General features: G+C 35.2%; 1 protein-coding gene across 1 annotated transcript; it reads right to left on the reverse strand.

Annotated features, from left to right (window-relative positions):
- Window positions 1-577: 577 nt before the first annotated feature.
- Window positions 578-8,390, reverse strand: LOC134743049 (cuticle protein 19-like). The gene is made up of 5 exons (XM_063676330.1): window positions 8,320-8,390; window positions 6,746-6,865; window positions 6,092-6,188; window positions 5,475-5,590; window positions 578-880 (listed from the first exon to the last, which is right to left on the reverse strand). The coding sequence occupies exons 1-5, from the start codon at window positions 8,323-8,325 to the stop codon at window positions 815-817; spliced, it is 405 nt and encodes a 134-aa protein (XP_063532400.1). The 5' UTR covers window positions 8,326-8,390; the 3' UTR covers window positions 578-814.
- Between the last annotated feature and the right edge of the window lie 7,904 nt (window positions 8,391-16,294).

Consider the following 16,294-nt stretch of genomic DNA (forward strand, 5'->3'; position numbering starts at 1 on the left):
CTGAGATCAATAGGCTAAATATTTGAAGAGGCAACGAATCGTGTAAAGATACTGAAGAATACTGAATAAACATCGTTATGCTTTACATGCAGCTCATAAATACTAACTAGATAAACAACCATTACGTATATTAAACCTTAAAATAACACATTAATAAATTGTACTCCAGATGCTGTTATTTAATTGGTAACACACAGTAGCAAATCCTAGAACATTACGCAATATCATACTTAGTGCCAGTTACACCATCCGCACTTGACAGACTGAACAACGTCACCCGGCGCGCCGCCGCAGTTTACTATGAAACTTTCCATACAATAAAATGACAAACAGTTTGGTGCAACCGACCCTTACATAGGCACATCTAACTGAAAGATGTTTAACAAGTTTTCAAAAATATAACAATATTTTAGTTATCCTTATCAAGTATACATAACCCTGTGTGTACCACGAATATATTAAGTCTTATTTAACTTTTTTGTGTCTTTTGTTTTTCTAACCGTAAAATTAACGTCCTACTACTTTATCATTTGCTTAATCCCACATTTGTATTTTTAAATATATAAACATCCAAAACTAAGCATCTAACCAAATTGTCCTAACCTTGAGAGTTAATTAATATATTTAATTCATTGTCTAAATAACAAAAAGTGCACTTACATTATAGAGTATATGCTAGCTCACCTGAATAAGGGAATACAATTTATAGCACACTTTACCGGTAATTTCTCGCTCGAAAACATCGGTAACGTGTACTATAGTTAATTAATGTTCCGACTTTATACCAAAGCGAGCGGCAGCGTTCGTAGTCAAGTTAGTGTAATCCGTATGGTGATATGGCGAACGCGGGCGCAGCGTAGTGTGGGGCGACTGCTATTGGCTGTAAAAGACAGATAATTCAATTACTACAAGTACAACTAATATACTATACTAGAATATTAACTACTTATAGGTAGATTTACATACTATTGAAATTCAACTTACGTACAGGATAACCGAATATATTATTTCACATATAATTGTTTATTTGACTGAATTGAATTAGAGTGTACCTACCTGCGAAATATATAGACCTATACTATTTAATTTTGAAACAAACCGTAACAAAATATTTTTAACATACAATAATAAATAAAAAACGAAATAAAATAAATGCCACCTTTTTTAGGGTTCCGTACCCAAAGGGTAAAAACGGGACCCTATTACTAAGACTCCGCTGTCCGTCTGTCACCAGGCTGTATCTCATGAACCGTGATAGCTAGACAGTTGAAATTTTCACAGATGATGTATTTCTGTTGCCGCTATAACAACAAATACTAAAAACAGAATAATATAAATAGTTAAATGGGGCTCCCATACAACAAACGTGATTTTTTTGGTGTTTTTTTTTCCGTAATGGTACGGAACCCTTCGTGCGCGAGTCCGACTCGCACTTGGCCGGTTTTTTTTAATAATGCAGAAGTATACGCGTAGCAATGTTTACCAAGATAATTTTTAAATATCTTTGATCAGTTTACAGTCAATTTGAAATTTATACTGCATGAACATAGATAAAGATTGATTTTACGGAACCTAATTCAAAAGCTACATACATTTAGTAATGGGGCGAATCAATTCAGTTCAAGATCACGGTGTAGTCGAGCGTGACTGTCACTGGACAATTATTACGCACTTTCTTTTTCATTGCCAGGTTGCATTATTTCATTTGTTGTTTCCATTATTTCTTCGGTCAAAAACATTTATCTACCTACCTATAGTAACGTCTAGATTGAAATGAAATGAAATGCGTTTATTTGCTTAACATTATGTACACATAAGATGGTATAGAGTCAAAAGTTTTATGTCCAGAATATAATGTCAATACCTTATAATAGAAGGCATGCCAAATATTTTAAAACCATTAACATTATAAAATTACATATTTACATAATCAATTACAATAATTTATTAAACAAAATTAAAGATTTAAAGTTAACAGCTCCTCTCAGTGATCAAAAGATACTTGAGATTTTTTTTAATAATCGCGTCCGCGTTCTTTCGATTCATTGTAAAGTAGAGATGCCACGAATATTCGGCATCTATTCGGTATTTGGCCTATTCGGCCACTTTGCCCAATATTTGGTGTTCGGCCGAATGTTGCCTACTATTCGACCGAATCTATTACATCTACCTAAAAATATAAATTACACAATAAAAATAACCGCAAACCACTTAATTTAATGTTTAAAATGTTTTCCTGGAAAGTTGTTAAATACGAAGACTGTTTTTTAAGCTTTTGTTGGTTAAATAATGTAAATGTTCTGAGCAACAAAAATTTAATCTTAGCAAACGTTTTCATAATAAGGGTGACTCAAAATGTACAAATGTTATGCCGAATATTCGGTCGCCGAATATATATACGGCGCTTCGGCCGAGAGAGGGGCCGAATATTCGGTATTCAGCCAAAACCACTATTCGGGGCATCTCTATTGTAGTCCATCATCAAATTTCGATTTTGACTTAAATGAAAATGGAGTCCAAGTTTATTGGATAATAAATAACGGAGTTCTGAAATAGCAAAACATACACTCGAATTTACAACCAAATTGTTGTCCCGGAGCTATATTATCAAAAATAGAACTTATAGCTTCGACTGTCCGTCCGTCTATCTGTCCATTCGCATGTCACGGCCATTTTACTCAGAAACGATAAGGATATTAATATTAATACTATTTGGAATGCAGGTGTGTTGTATTTATGAGCCACAACAGGAATATTAAATTAATAAAAACTTTAGAACTGACTGACTGCTGAAACTGTTGTCACCTTCGGACAGGAGCACCTGGATATGAGCTTGGACCCTTCGACTCATTGTCAGTCCAAAAGGTGCGATGTACGAATTACGAATCGTCGACGATTCCAAACTCACAAGCGATATTTAACCTTAACCTCATTGGTTTACAAGGCTTTAATAGGTTCGGTAACGTGCATGTAAAATCCCTGGAGTTACAGAGGCGTACCAAAGACTACGGTGACCGGTTATCATCAGGCGATGCATATGCTTGTTTGCCATGGATATGTAATTAAAAAAAAAAGATTTTCACTGTGCGCGATACCCTTTTGGCCCGTTTTTTTTAAAGTTGGTAATTAAATTAGTAATTTGACTGTCAGTACAATATTTAACTGTATGGATTAATTACCCAAAATATTTGTTCCCCAATAGCTTTTGTTCCATTCGCGTTTTTCCTCATTCTGCTTTTTAACCAGGCGTTTATTTTTTCAGTAGTTAATTTAATCACACGCGTATGTCCCAGTCGCTTATTTCCCCAAAGAGTAATATTTCCGAGAACAAGCCCTTCTTACCCTGAGCCGACGGGCGGATTTCTTGGCGGCTTGCCCTTCGGGCATCTGAAGCTACCTAACGAACCTAACCTACCTATCTATCGACTTAGTGACCTTAGTGTGACTATCGTGAAAACATTACTCTTTGGGAAAAAAAGCGACTGGGACATACGCGTGCGATTAAATTAACTACTGAAAAAATTAACGCCTGGTTAAAAAGAAGAATGGAGAAAAACGCGAATGGAACAAAAGCTATTGAGAACAAAAATTTTGGGTAGCTATTCTAAACAGTCCAATATTTAATTGCCATGGTGCAGTCTTAGCTAGAGCATATCTTAGTAATTTTTGTTGAATACGCACCTACTCACAATAATACATATAAAGTAGCAATGATCACAGAGACTTAATAGCTATAATAATGGGAAATGATGACTAAATAATTCTTTAATATAATAATATACGACTACTTATCGCTCGTTCGCAAAAAAACTTAACGTCCTTTTTGTTTTGTAATTTAGAAATAAACTGTAATTCTTAAAACGGCTTTACTGATAAAGGTATTTAATTGGAAAGGTATAATAAAAGCCGTTGCAGTCAAAATGCAAAAAGAATGTTATGAGTAGGTACATCATCAAATAAATTATAAAAACTCGATACCTGAGATAAATTTGGTACATGACGTAACAACGTAAGAAACATTTTTAGATTTAAACTACATAGGTATACAAACGTGTTTCTACAACAACAGTGGCAGATGAAATGTAAGCATTCGCCAAGCTTAATTATTTACTAGCCATATTCTAACTATAAATCTCAGATGGTCATTGTTTTGACATTACTTGCAGTGCATCTTGTTCATAAATCTAATATAAATCTAATTAAGTGCGCATGAGACGCACTATGAGTAGTTTATGTCAAATCCAGTTGCGATTTTTTAAGTTGGAATGCGGCTCCTGAACTGTGCATATTCCCGAGATTCTTTTCCTTATCAAGGAAATTCGGTGAAATATGTTGTCCAAGTTCTACCCGTTTCCTTATAAGCCTACGCGCCATTAGCCTTGCGCAAGCGCGATTGCAGAGAAATCGAGTTTGTGTAATGTCGCGCCCCCTGACGACATATCTAGTAGTCCAGTCTGTCGCGGCGGAACGAATTATATGTATGGTTTACTTGGGAAATAATAAGACAATTGAAACACACTGGATTGATTTCACTTGTGTCGTCGCAGGAGGGACTCGCGCAATCTACGCTACCTACAAATCCTACAATACATTTCGCACATCATATTTTTAGATATCAAGTTCCATATGCTAATGAACTTCTATCAGCATGGTGGGTTTGAGCAGTCGAATACAAACTGAAAAGGAGCTGTTTAAAAAAAAATCGCGTGTTTATGTTGTGTGAGTTTTGCAGTGAATGTAATTCACTTTCAAGTGAAAATGCGGACGTTAGCAGAGTGAGTAGGACAGAATTTTACTCTAACAAACCGGTGTTTGACAGCAAAAGGTCACGAATTATGTTATCCTTCCCTAGCGCATGCCACCGATGATGAGTTCTCTTTGTCGCGTCTTCCTTTAATGACTGCACGGAACAGTCGTGAGCCAAGCGCGCCGGAACCATTAAGTAAATACTTCTTCAACGGTCGCATTGTGTACAGTATGCACGTCGATTCGGTGCCACGGAACGCACGCCCGATTGCCATCCTTTTGTTTTAACCACAGAGTCCACAGACATCGCATTAAGAAGCGTTTACCTACTAAGAGCAAAAAGTCATTACACATAGGCTCTTTTAACTTGAAAATTGATACGTCACGGGCAGGATTACTGAGTTACATCCTATACCATTTTATACTACAACAACCCATTTTTATCCCTAGAGCCCAATATCTGTAGATAATTTAAATATACATGAGTACAGGGCGTAAACGTAGACGCAAGTGTAATAAGCGTTGGCGCTGCCATACTAAATTAGAACGAGAGCACTTATGTGCGGTGACTGTGAGTTTTCATATATGCTCCATCTTGTAAATAGTTGATTTGATCTGTGGTTTTATGGTGGTAAGTTTCAGCGCGGACGGTGTACGCTCAGGGGGTTCGTTTCGTGGCCGAGGCGTCAGTGAGTAGCTGGCTGGAGATACGAGTATAGCATACTGACCGCGGGATGCACGGCGTGTCCGGTCTTGTGTACAACCGCATTGAATCCATTGTGGTCATCTGCCGAGTACGCCACGGTTCGCGTCGACCCGTCAGGCTCCACTAATGAGTAGCTACCTGAAGATAAAATGCTGTTGAATAGTTGCCTACCTATGTGTTCGAGGAAATTATAAAATATGAATTCCCTTTTGTATCATTAAAATTACTATAGCAGAACATCAGATGACACAAAACTTTTAGGTATTTAAAGTGTGCATAATTTGCGTGATTTCAAAAATCATACATACTTGTTCAAAGGTTATAAACGTTAATCCAACTTTAATTTATTTCATATGGAAATAAGTGACAAACCCGTTCAATGAAATTATAAAATCTAGCAATTTCGACGCTAGGCTTTTCTCATCGTATCTCGGAAACGTTCGTACAAGAACAAGTACTGAGGTTGACTGAAGTATAGCATGACAAATATGAACGTAGTATCACGAAATGGAAATAAATAGGATCGTACGTCTTTTTGTTCCATCGTCCATCCCCATATTCGTTCATTGTTTGCCTAGTAACAAAGTTTCATCTATATTTCACGAAAGCACCTTATTCTTGAATTAAGATGAAAAGTACCTTTAACGACATCGCCGTCTCTCTCCTCTTGCTGCGACTTTATGTCACCGGTGTGTGGGTCTTTTACGCCGTAGTTAAACGCGTACTTTGGATAAGCCTGTAAAAGGAACAATGTTACAATCAGAACAAATTTATGACTTCATGAGAAATGAACCAAACGTGACTCTGTCAAATACTGTATCAGAATAGGCTACAAAATAATAGTTTATTAGGTCTGATCAATTGTGAAAGAAAGAGTTACAGACAATTCCATTAGCCTTTGCGTCTTCTGATGTTAAACATCTGTTCAACATGATACTGTCGCTCAACTTAACGTTAACCAAGAACGTTTCTCATTCCAAACGGAGAACGGCACAACTCTAGGTGGCATACATGTCACGCTGTTGCAATAACGTGGCATAGTCTCACCACAGGCTTCGCATACCCCACGGATCTGTGCAATAACACGCACAGTAACGAGCTCAGCCAGAAATTCCCTCTGCTAAAGTAACGTGACTCACCACAGGCTCGGCATGGACGATGGGTGCTTGAACAACGGGAGCGTGCACGAGCGGGGCATGCGCGTAGGTATAGGTATACACCGCGCCCGGCAACGCGTACTGCGGAGCTCAACCAGCATTATCTGTGCTAAAGTAGGTACTTAACGTGACTCACTACAGGCTCAGCATGGACGACGGGTGCGTGCACGAGCGGGGCGTGCGCGTACACCGCTCCTGGGAACGCGTACTGTGGTGCCGCCCAGCCGGCGCTCACGCACGCTAGTAGCACGAGTACCTTCCAATATTTATGACATTAATAAAATAAATTAAATTTTATCTGATAAGGCATTTCCGGGTGTGCACACTTGCCTTAGATTACTCGCAAATTCTAAGATACCGCTACAAATTTCAGCACCTATCATTGTTGAAATGAACATTCTAATATTGTCTTCGGTTACCGCGATAATTACTCATGAAATAAAACTATGAAAACGGATTATATCGCGTATATTGAATTTATAATACATTTCGAACCCTTTAAAGCGTTTGTGGTCAACGGGTACCCCCGTTGACCACGATCGATCCAAAAAATTGTCTTAGTATTACGGACTAAAGATGTCCGACATGACGTTGACATGTCATGGTTTTCAATTGTTTGGTTCAGTTAATTGTAAAGTCGTTTATACAGTAGCGTAAAATGAAACATTTAACTATTTATTCTGAAAAATTAAAAAAATTAAATTTCCGTAATTACGAAAACAAAATGATTCTAGCAAATAAATTACATATTACAATATTTAATGTACTTAGCCAAATGCAGACACAAGAAGAAACATCCGGTATAGTTTAAAACATCCAAAACTCATAAACTCCTCCTCCACCTCCAGATTTATGAGCAAAGTTACTGCCGATTAGGCTGACATGTAATTTACGAGAAGTCGTATCTAATATTTTCAATGAATTGGTATCTTAAATAAACCTATATTTTCAGAAAATAAAATAAAAATGGGGGATTAAAAAAATGAACAATGCTAATTGTAATTATGATATTCATGTTTTAAAATAGTGCTGCTGTTTTTATTTTCAATTGCAGTCGCTTGATAATATGGCATTTTATAATGTATCATAATAATTACTGGTAAATTACATCAATAATGAAATATAATTTTATTACATTTACAAATTATCATAATAATTACTGGTAAATTACATCAATAATTAAATATAATTTTATTACATTTACAAATTAGGCAACTAATTATTTGGACATCTAATGACCAACAAATCTAAAAAACATCAATGTTGAATTTGACCTTAAGACACTCCTCACTTATTAACAGGATTCATTCAAGAGTTTTTAATTATTCACGGTTAATTTCACTAGACTTATATTGACCAGGATATAGACCGTGATTACCTTTTGTATTGTTTGTGAGCTCCCGATATTTCGACGCAGTTACATGCATCTTGTTCACGGGTGACTGAAGATAGCAGGGGTGCGTGTCAAATCCGCTATCTTCAGTCACCCGTGAACAAGATGCATGTAACTGCGTCGAAATATCGGGAGCTCACAAAAAATACAAAAGGTAATCACGATCTATATTCCAGTCAATATAAGTCTAGGATTCATTTAATTGTCCCTAAAAAACTGTGTCATAATGTCATAATTTATACTTAATATTTCCGCAGTTTAAATAAGATTATTAGTTTAAGTAAGATAATTACGTGGTCATGCATTGCGAAACTTACCCACATGTTCTCTTCGTACTAGCTAAAGGCTGCACACCGGGCGGCGGGCCCCATCGCCGCTCGCTTATAAATATAAAGCCCCACCACACACCTGCATAGATGCACCAGGGTGCATGCCACTTGGGACTTTAAGCAACAGATTTTTCCTTTATATTTTGTAGTTTTAGAAGTTCAAAAAACCTTGTCAAGATCAAATATCAAAAGAGAATTAGTACAATAGATATGTGTAATAAAAGCATAAGCTTTAATAATTTACATATTTATCGACAATCATAAAAAACCTGATGTCAGTTTTAACATTAGCCAATCAGTGACAGAACTATGAAAGAATTCGTGAACTTCAATTATTTATTCAGGAAAATGTAAAAAACCATACACATAAAAAAGCACCAATACTTTTGTATTGGTACTTTAGTATTTTTCACATAGCTATGCGTAGGTCCGTACCCAAACCCTGTCACCGTTGACAGCTCTCATCTCAATACATAATTATTTTCATATGTTGCGTTTATGGATAGTATAGAAAGGATCGCAATCTCTTATGGCAGAATTGTTGCAAAAGTAAATAATAGTTCCAAATCTCTCCGGTGGCGCTAGGTAGGCTCTGAGACCAAAGAGTATTGTAATATATAGGAGACTCTATGACATGAACCATAGAGGTATAATAATGTAGAGATGAAATGGGGGAGGGGCAGCAAATAACCCGACCAAATTACGTAGGTTGTTTCTGGTATGTTGTCAGGAATGTTAAAACGTGTTTTTAATTGTGTCGCATTGCGTATGTTCTGTCCCTCACGGTCGCACGGGTGCACATCTATATAAAATAATTGGTGTATGGTCTAGGTACTTCAGTGTATGGTGGCGCCGCCTATTTACTGTTTTTTACGGTCACTTTTTGATACACGAAGATTCATTTCCTTACCTCTACCTTCCATAGTTGCGTTTTAACATTATAAAGAGACCTCGGTTTCCCGGGACATATTTTATTGACAGGTATGGAGTTCCTATATCGATAAATTAAATTATCGATACTTTTCCCTAATACTAGTGATCGCTCCCAGTTTTGTTTGTAAAAATATAATTTTCTTGAAAGTATAAACATGAAACAAAGTAATAACTAAATTCCCTACCTCTTTATTTTAAAGGGTTTTGTAAACACCTTTTATTTTTTATTATAAGGTATTAGGGAAAAGTACCTATCGATAATTTTAATGTATCGATATAGGAACTGAAAATGGAAGACCCTCGCAGCGCTGTGTACGTCTATTTACTAAGAAGGGAAGAATTTGCGATAACTCAAAAATGGGCAAGTGGGAGTCGGACTCGCCCACCGAGGGTTACGTACTTTTTAGTATTTGTTGTTATAGCAGCAACAGAAATACATCATCTGTGAAAATTTTAACTGTCTAGCTATCACGGTTCATAAGATACAGCCTGGTGACAGACAGACGGCCAGACGGACAGACGGACAGCGGTCTTAGTAATAGGGTCCCGTTTTTACCCTTTGGGTACGGAACCCTAAAAACGGCTAAACTGATCATGTTCGTTATAGTTTTCATTTATAGTTTTTATTACTTTTACGATTTTTTGGACCCCAGCTCAGATAGGACGGCGTTTGGGATGGTTTTCCTTTAATTTAAAAATTTGTGACCTAACTAACTAAAGGACGCGGCGTTGCTTCAGGGGCATCATGAACCGAAATATGTATCTGCTGCTGCTTCTGTGCGCTCTCTAGATTATAGAGATAGGTATGCACAGTTTAAGTACAAGGAGTCGCAAAACAATTTTACATGTAAAGGGAGTCGCACTACAAAAAACTTTGGGAAAACCATTGTATCTACTGAATATACCATACCAGACTTTATTTAATGTTTTCTGAACGAATCGCTAAGAACTAGGTGGAACAAATAAGATTGTGGGTAAATATTTTCATCTAATCAGGTATAATGTGGTTTTAAAAAATAGAAAATGTTTCCTTAAAAATGATCATTAGTCTAATATTAGCTAAAACTTGTTTTTTATAAACTTACTTTTGAATGATATTAAGTACAAATTGAAAACGTGTCTAATTAATTAGATACTTGTGTTGTGGTTTGTAACCGTAAATTCGTTTTAATTTTACCTTGTCACATTAAATCCTTCTTTAGGATCAATTTAACACCGTGGATACATTTTTGCTGGCCTAGTCTAGATTGTCGCAATGTGGCCGACATCACATGAGTTATTAGAGTGAGTTTACGAAACCCGATCAGGGCCCACTCGGTACCCATTGGTGTCCTTTAGAAAGTGGTCGATTTAGCTTTTCAGCTTGTGCCGACTAGGTATCTGTATTTGCAACAGGAAAGCGAATGTATAAATTCAAACTTGAATTCGAAATTCGAATGGCATTGTAACGGCGATGCAGATTAGCTGAGCGATCCTTCTGTTACCAGTGAGCAGATTAGGCATTCCAATTACTTCTTATTTAATTTTACATCTTGATTTGCAATACAAGCGCGCATCTTATTCAAAATGGATGGAACTAATTTAACTTTTATACCTTATGAACCACTGGAAATAATAATGCTCTAGTAAATATTATTATTTATTAGCAATGAAAGCCAATGGTGGATGCGGAAGTGATAAATACCTATATAAGTAACATCTGGAACAAAACTACTGGGATTTGCTATTAATTTGACTTTACTTTCGGTGCATATTTATATATGAACAGATTGCATTATAAGAAGCACGATAAGAAGTACAACTGTAGTTCCTGAATCACGAAACTCAAGAATAATAATAATAATAATCAAGATAGCAGCACACTAAGCAAGCTATCTGCCCCGTCGACAGCCGCATAGGTCATTAAATCAAAAGTAAGCAATAACTAAGACTCAGGTTATACTAATCAAGTTCGTTGTACATGGATCGTTGTTGTTCGTTGTTAACTTCTGACTCAAGAACTCTCTATTTGAACTCGCCGCTTTATGGCTTTGTGCCCTTCCTTTAATGCGGATATTACGAGTATATTTATTCTTCTGGGTTACTTACAGTACCGGCCAAAAGTTTAGGTTCATCCTTTGTTTTCGGTACAATAAGGTACAAATGAGTAGGTACTTTTGTGCGATATTTTTTGCAGTTCGGATGGCGAAATTTGTTTTCAACTGATCCGTTATAACGGATTTAGCATTTATTACAACGTAAATATTTTCAAAATTACTTTCTTGGGGTTAATAAGTAGATATAGCAAATGTTTATTATCGGATTAACAATTATTATTATTCAATTAAAAGTAAAACTAAAAGTAACTAAGAATAACAACTTATAAATAAAAAAAATTAAAAAACAAAACTACTCTTAATTAAAAAACATCTAAATAAGGCCCCCGCGGCATTGTGCCAAAGATGCTGGCAGCATTCCCTCGCTGAATGGCAATACTTATGCGCTACGAGAGAAAGCCGCCAGCTCTCTGGTCACCGGTTGCGTCGACGAGCTTTTTGCTAAGTTCTTTAAAAAGAACTTTTGCGCTTGGACCCCACGGCCCCAGTGTCTCGACACCAAATGCCACAAAGTGGTATTGTGGGCCGAGACCTCGGTACTTTGCTTTTCTTGGGGTTAGATCTGAGGATATTAGGTATTATTTGCGGTATATTTTACAAAAAAAAATTAACGGCATTGTATCTGGAGGAAACTTGGTAAGTTTTGAAAATATTTTTTAATATAATTTAAAAAAAGTGACTGATATGTAATGATGTGGAATGTTTTTAGAATCGGCTTAAAAGCCCTTTAATTTGATACACACAATAATAGGTTTCTGAACAAAACATTTTTTTTTTCATACAAAAAAAGATGACGTCATAACTCCTCCCTTTTTTTATTTAAATTTAAATTAAAAATTTCAAATATAAAAAAAAATCGAAATTGATTAAAATGGCCTCAAGAACAATTGTACTGATGTTCATGCTTTTAACACCATTTGCAGCATTTTAGTGAATTTCAGGGACTTACCGAGCATTTGCCTCAGGATGGCTTCCGCAAACATCGAGAATCCGAGAATGTTTATCTCTAGCGTCATCGCGCTTGCAATATTTAGGAGTAAGCGACAAGAACGCAAAGGACGATTATCAAATATCAAAGTTCGCGATAGACTAGACCCCTAGACGACCCAATGTAAATACAAATACAAATCGTTTATTTACCAAATATTTTACAAATTGACATCATGTAATGTGAATGTAAGTATAATCTACGATGTCATATCACAGATGTCAATTTATACTGGTTTACCTAAAGCGTGTACTCACTAAGCTATGCTGATTGCTGTGATCTTATTGCTGCCCTGCTATTATAATATTACTGACAATAGGCGTCGATCAATGTTACGTAATATCTGCAAGGGGCGAATGCTGGCAATTTGTCTTGTTGGCCAAATGGCCACATAACTTAGTGGGTCACGAGTATATCTCTAATATTATACTTTATAGACGTACGAACTGCTTTCTACTTTATGATTGAAATTGATTACGTACAATCGGTACAATATAAAACACCCTGTAAGTAGACATATAAATTTAAGTATTAAGTAGTTTAGCAGAAAACCCGCCTCTGTTTTAAAATAACTGTTCGTCGGTGGTAAATTTTCGTACAGCTCACCAGATAGTAAGCAGACTCCGAAACAAATGAACACTTGCAATAATTGGTTCCGAGATAGTCTAATATTGATACTTCAACCATGCAAAACACTCAAAACAGTAACCACCTAATGTAAATGTAAAGCCACATACCTATATTAAGACTAATTACTATAGAGTACCTACCAGCAAACTGGATAACATGTAAAGGATATGACTATTTTATACAGTATTACTTACCTACTAAATGTACCTAAGAAATTAATTTAGATTTAGATAATTCTAGTTCCTACTAAGTTCTTATTAGTATGCACATATAACTAAGTACATACCTATATATAAATTACATTCAATATGTTTGTCTCTTTATATATTAAAAATCACGTTTCTTGTATGGGAGCCCCACTTAAATATTTATTTTATTCTGTTTTTAGTATTAGTTGTTATAGCGGCAACAGAAATACATCCTCTGTGAAATTCTCAACTGTCTATCTATCACGGTTCATGAGATACAGCCTGGTGATAGACGGACGGACGGACAGCGAAGTCTTAGTAATACGGTCCCGTTTTTACCCTTTGGGTACGGAACCTTAAAAAATTTAAGACCCAGCAATTTTTCTTATTGGGAGATATTATTTTTATTATTTTAAACCTATTCTATTTATATGACACTGTAACGACTGCTCCCATTTGGAATTAATTTACTTTTTATTTATTGTTTTTATTGTTCTTGTGTTATTGTAAGTTTTGACATTGTAAATTTACATATATTTTGGATTTGTTCATTTCAATGTAAGTAGTATTGTTATTATTTTCATTTTGACGATCACGATCATGATAGAAATTCTTATATTTTTGACATCAATGCAAACTTATTATGTAATTGTCTTTTATGAAATAAATCTAATCTAATCTTATCTAACTATTTATACTCACACTATATTTAGGCATTACTTTAAAGTTCGAAACAAAAAATGCAAACCGCTTACCATTTGAGGTCTAATAGAACCAATGATCGTTCCATGGGAATGTAGTATGGAGTGAACCATATTACCTACTTTAGGTAATATTCAAGCCGAGATACTGCTCGAATAATTGCAGTATCCTAGATGGTTAGGTACGTAATATTTTACAAAGTAGAATAATATATCATGGGCATTTGATGAACACTTTGCCGACACATAATTTCATAACGGTTGATTATCTAGGGGTTATACGGAAAACTTATATATTGGCTAGTAAACAATGCCCATAAGCTACTGAAAGACGAGATCCAGAAAAGTAACAAACAAAGGCTCAACGACGTAACTAAGTAAATGTAATTTGTATATTAAGATACTAATTTATTTATTTTTTAAACCCGTACCCCGTACTACAACAAACAAATAGGTTTGATATTTTCTATCACAGCATTTGATTTCCAGCCATATAGATTCGGTGTGTTACTTTCATGGCGGCAAATATGTGACCAATGTGCACTAAGGGTTTAGTAGCTAATTACAGTAGGAAAATGACTTTCTTGAGGGCAATTAGGTATGCAAAGTTAAAGTTTAATTATAATAAGAGGACAAAACGAAGTTTATTTGAGTTGCTACTACTTATCTTAGCAAAGAATATACTTAGTCTTATGTGCCGACATATACCTACGAAAATTTAAATTGTAAAATTAGAAAATGTTCAATTCACAATTGTCACAGGCATTATATTCTCCCTGGAATATAATGCCTGTGACAATTGTGAATTGTGCTGGAAGAGATCCCTTACAGGGATAAGCTCGCCTTTGTACCTAAATTTATATGAATTTCATGTTAACAATTTTTGTTTTGTACAATAAAGTGATTTACTACTACTACTACTATATTTAAAACAAAAATTAACAGATTTTATCTGAAAATTTCACGCAAAGAAACTGACAATATATAGTTACAACATGAAATAATGGCATGAACTATCCGCGTAATAATTGCCTATATTTAACAAGCTAAAGCACAGTAGGTATGTACGAGTAGATAGTATCTATTATAAAAAATGTTAAACAAAACTTGTGCAAGTTTTATTTTACTGTACTATATTTATACTCCAGTAAGCTTTCTTTCAAGCGTATTTTACGTAAGCATTTGCTAAAACACGAGTTCGAATAATATTCATCAATATTATATTTATAGTATACTGTATGTACAGTCGACGTTAAAGATATGTTTACATTTTTGCACCTTACTCCTTTGTAATAAGGAGAAAAATGTAAATATCTTTGACGTCGACTGTACCTATGTATGTACGTGTCTATTATATTTATAGTGTGTAATGTGTATGTATATATTAGTTTGCTTTTTTTCTAATTTATTGATTTTTTTCTCTACACCAATTGTGTCTCTGGTTGGCCCTATGGTTGACTGGTAGAGAATGCCAATTGGCATAAAATCCTCCATTTGTACATTGTTGTATATATTTTGTGCAATTAATATTAAATTAATATAATGTACGGGTGTAAGAATGTAGGATGTGGTCAACCAGGAACCAGTATAAATATAGCCCTTTTTTGTTTAATTTTATTATATTTGATATAAGTATTTATGATAAAAAATAGGATGAAAACCGATTACCAGTCTCTAGACAGGACCTAGTTTAAAACAGTGTTATCTTTTTTCTGGTTTATAATTCATTTGAATACAATTGAAATACGACTAGAACAAAGTCCTCAAACAGTTTTAACACATTCCCTGTCCGGGTGTCTCCAATGTAGGGTCATGAAGCTTTTTTCAGGGGCCCGTGATTTCACTATGGGTTGACAACTTCAAAGTGCACACTTGGAAATGTGACTATCATATAATTTTGTATGAGGACAGTGAACGTGTTATATTTTTTAATGAATACCTGTGTATTACCTTCAATGTAATAACAAATCACTTCATACATACTAAAATGTGATATTAATAAATTATAATGCCTTTATGGCCTGGGAACGCTTATCGTAAAAAATTGCGGTATTAATGTTTCCATATTAAAAATGTATCAATAAAATAAGTTTATTTTATGAACGTTACTTCCAGAAGATACTTCATATAGCTGTCTTCTTCAATGAAATAAGTAATGTGAAAATGTAGACAAGACGGTTCCGGACAGATTTACACCTTCCATATTAATTAAACAGAAATAGCATTCAAACAGAGACGAGTGAGATCAAAGATACGGTCATGCATGGACATTAGACATTGACTCGAAGTTTGACAGAGCTGTAACCTATATAGACTGATGTTTGCCATCAGTCGCGTTTAATAAGCCGAGATAAAAACAAATAGTAACCTAACTATTTAACATCAGACTACTGAGAACTATATTCTAATAACTAGTGTATTAGATCG

This window comes from Cydia strobilella, chromosome 7, assembly GCF_947568885.1.
Source record: "Cydia strobilella chromosome 7, ilCydStro3.1, whole genome shotgun sequence".
In the NCBI taxonomy this organism is placed as follows: Eukaryota; Metazoa; Arthropoda; class Insecta; order Lepidoptera; family Tortricidae; genus Cydia; species Cydia strobilella.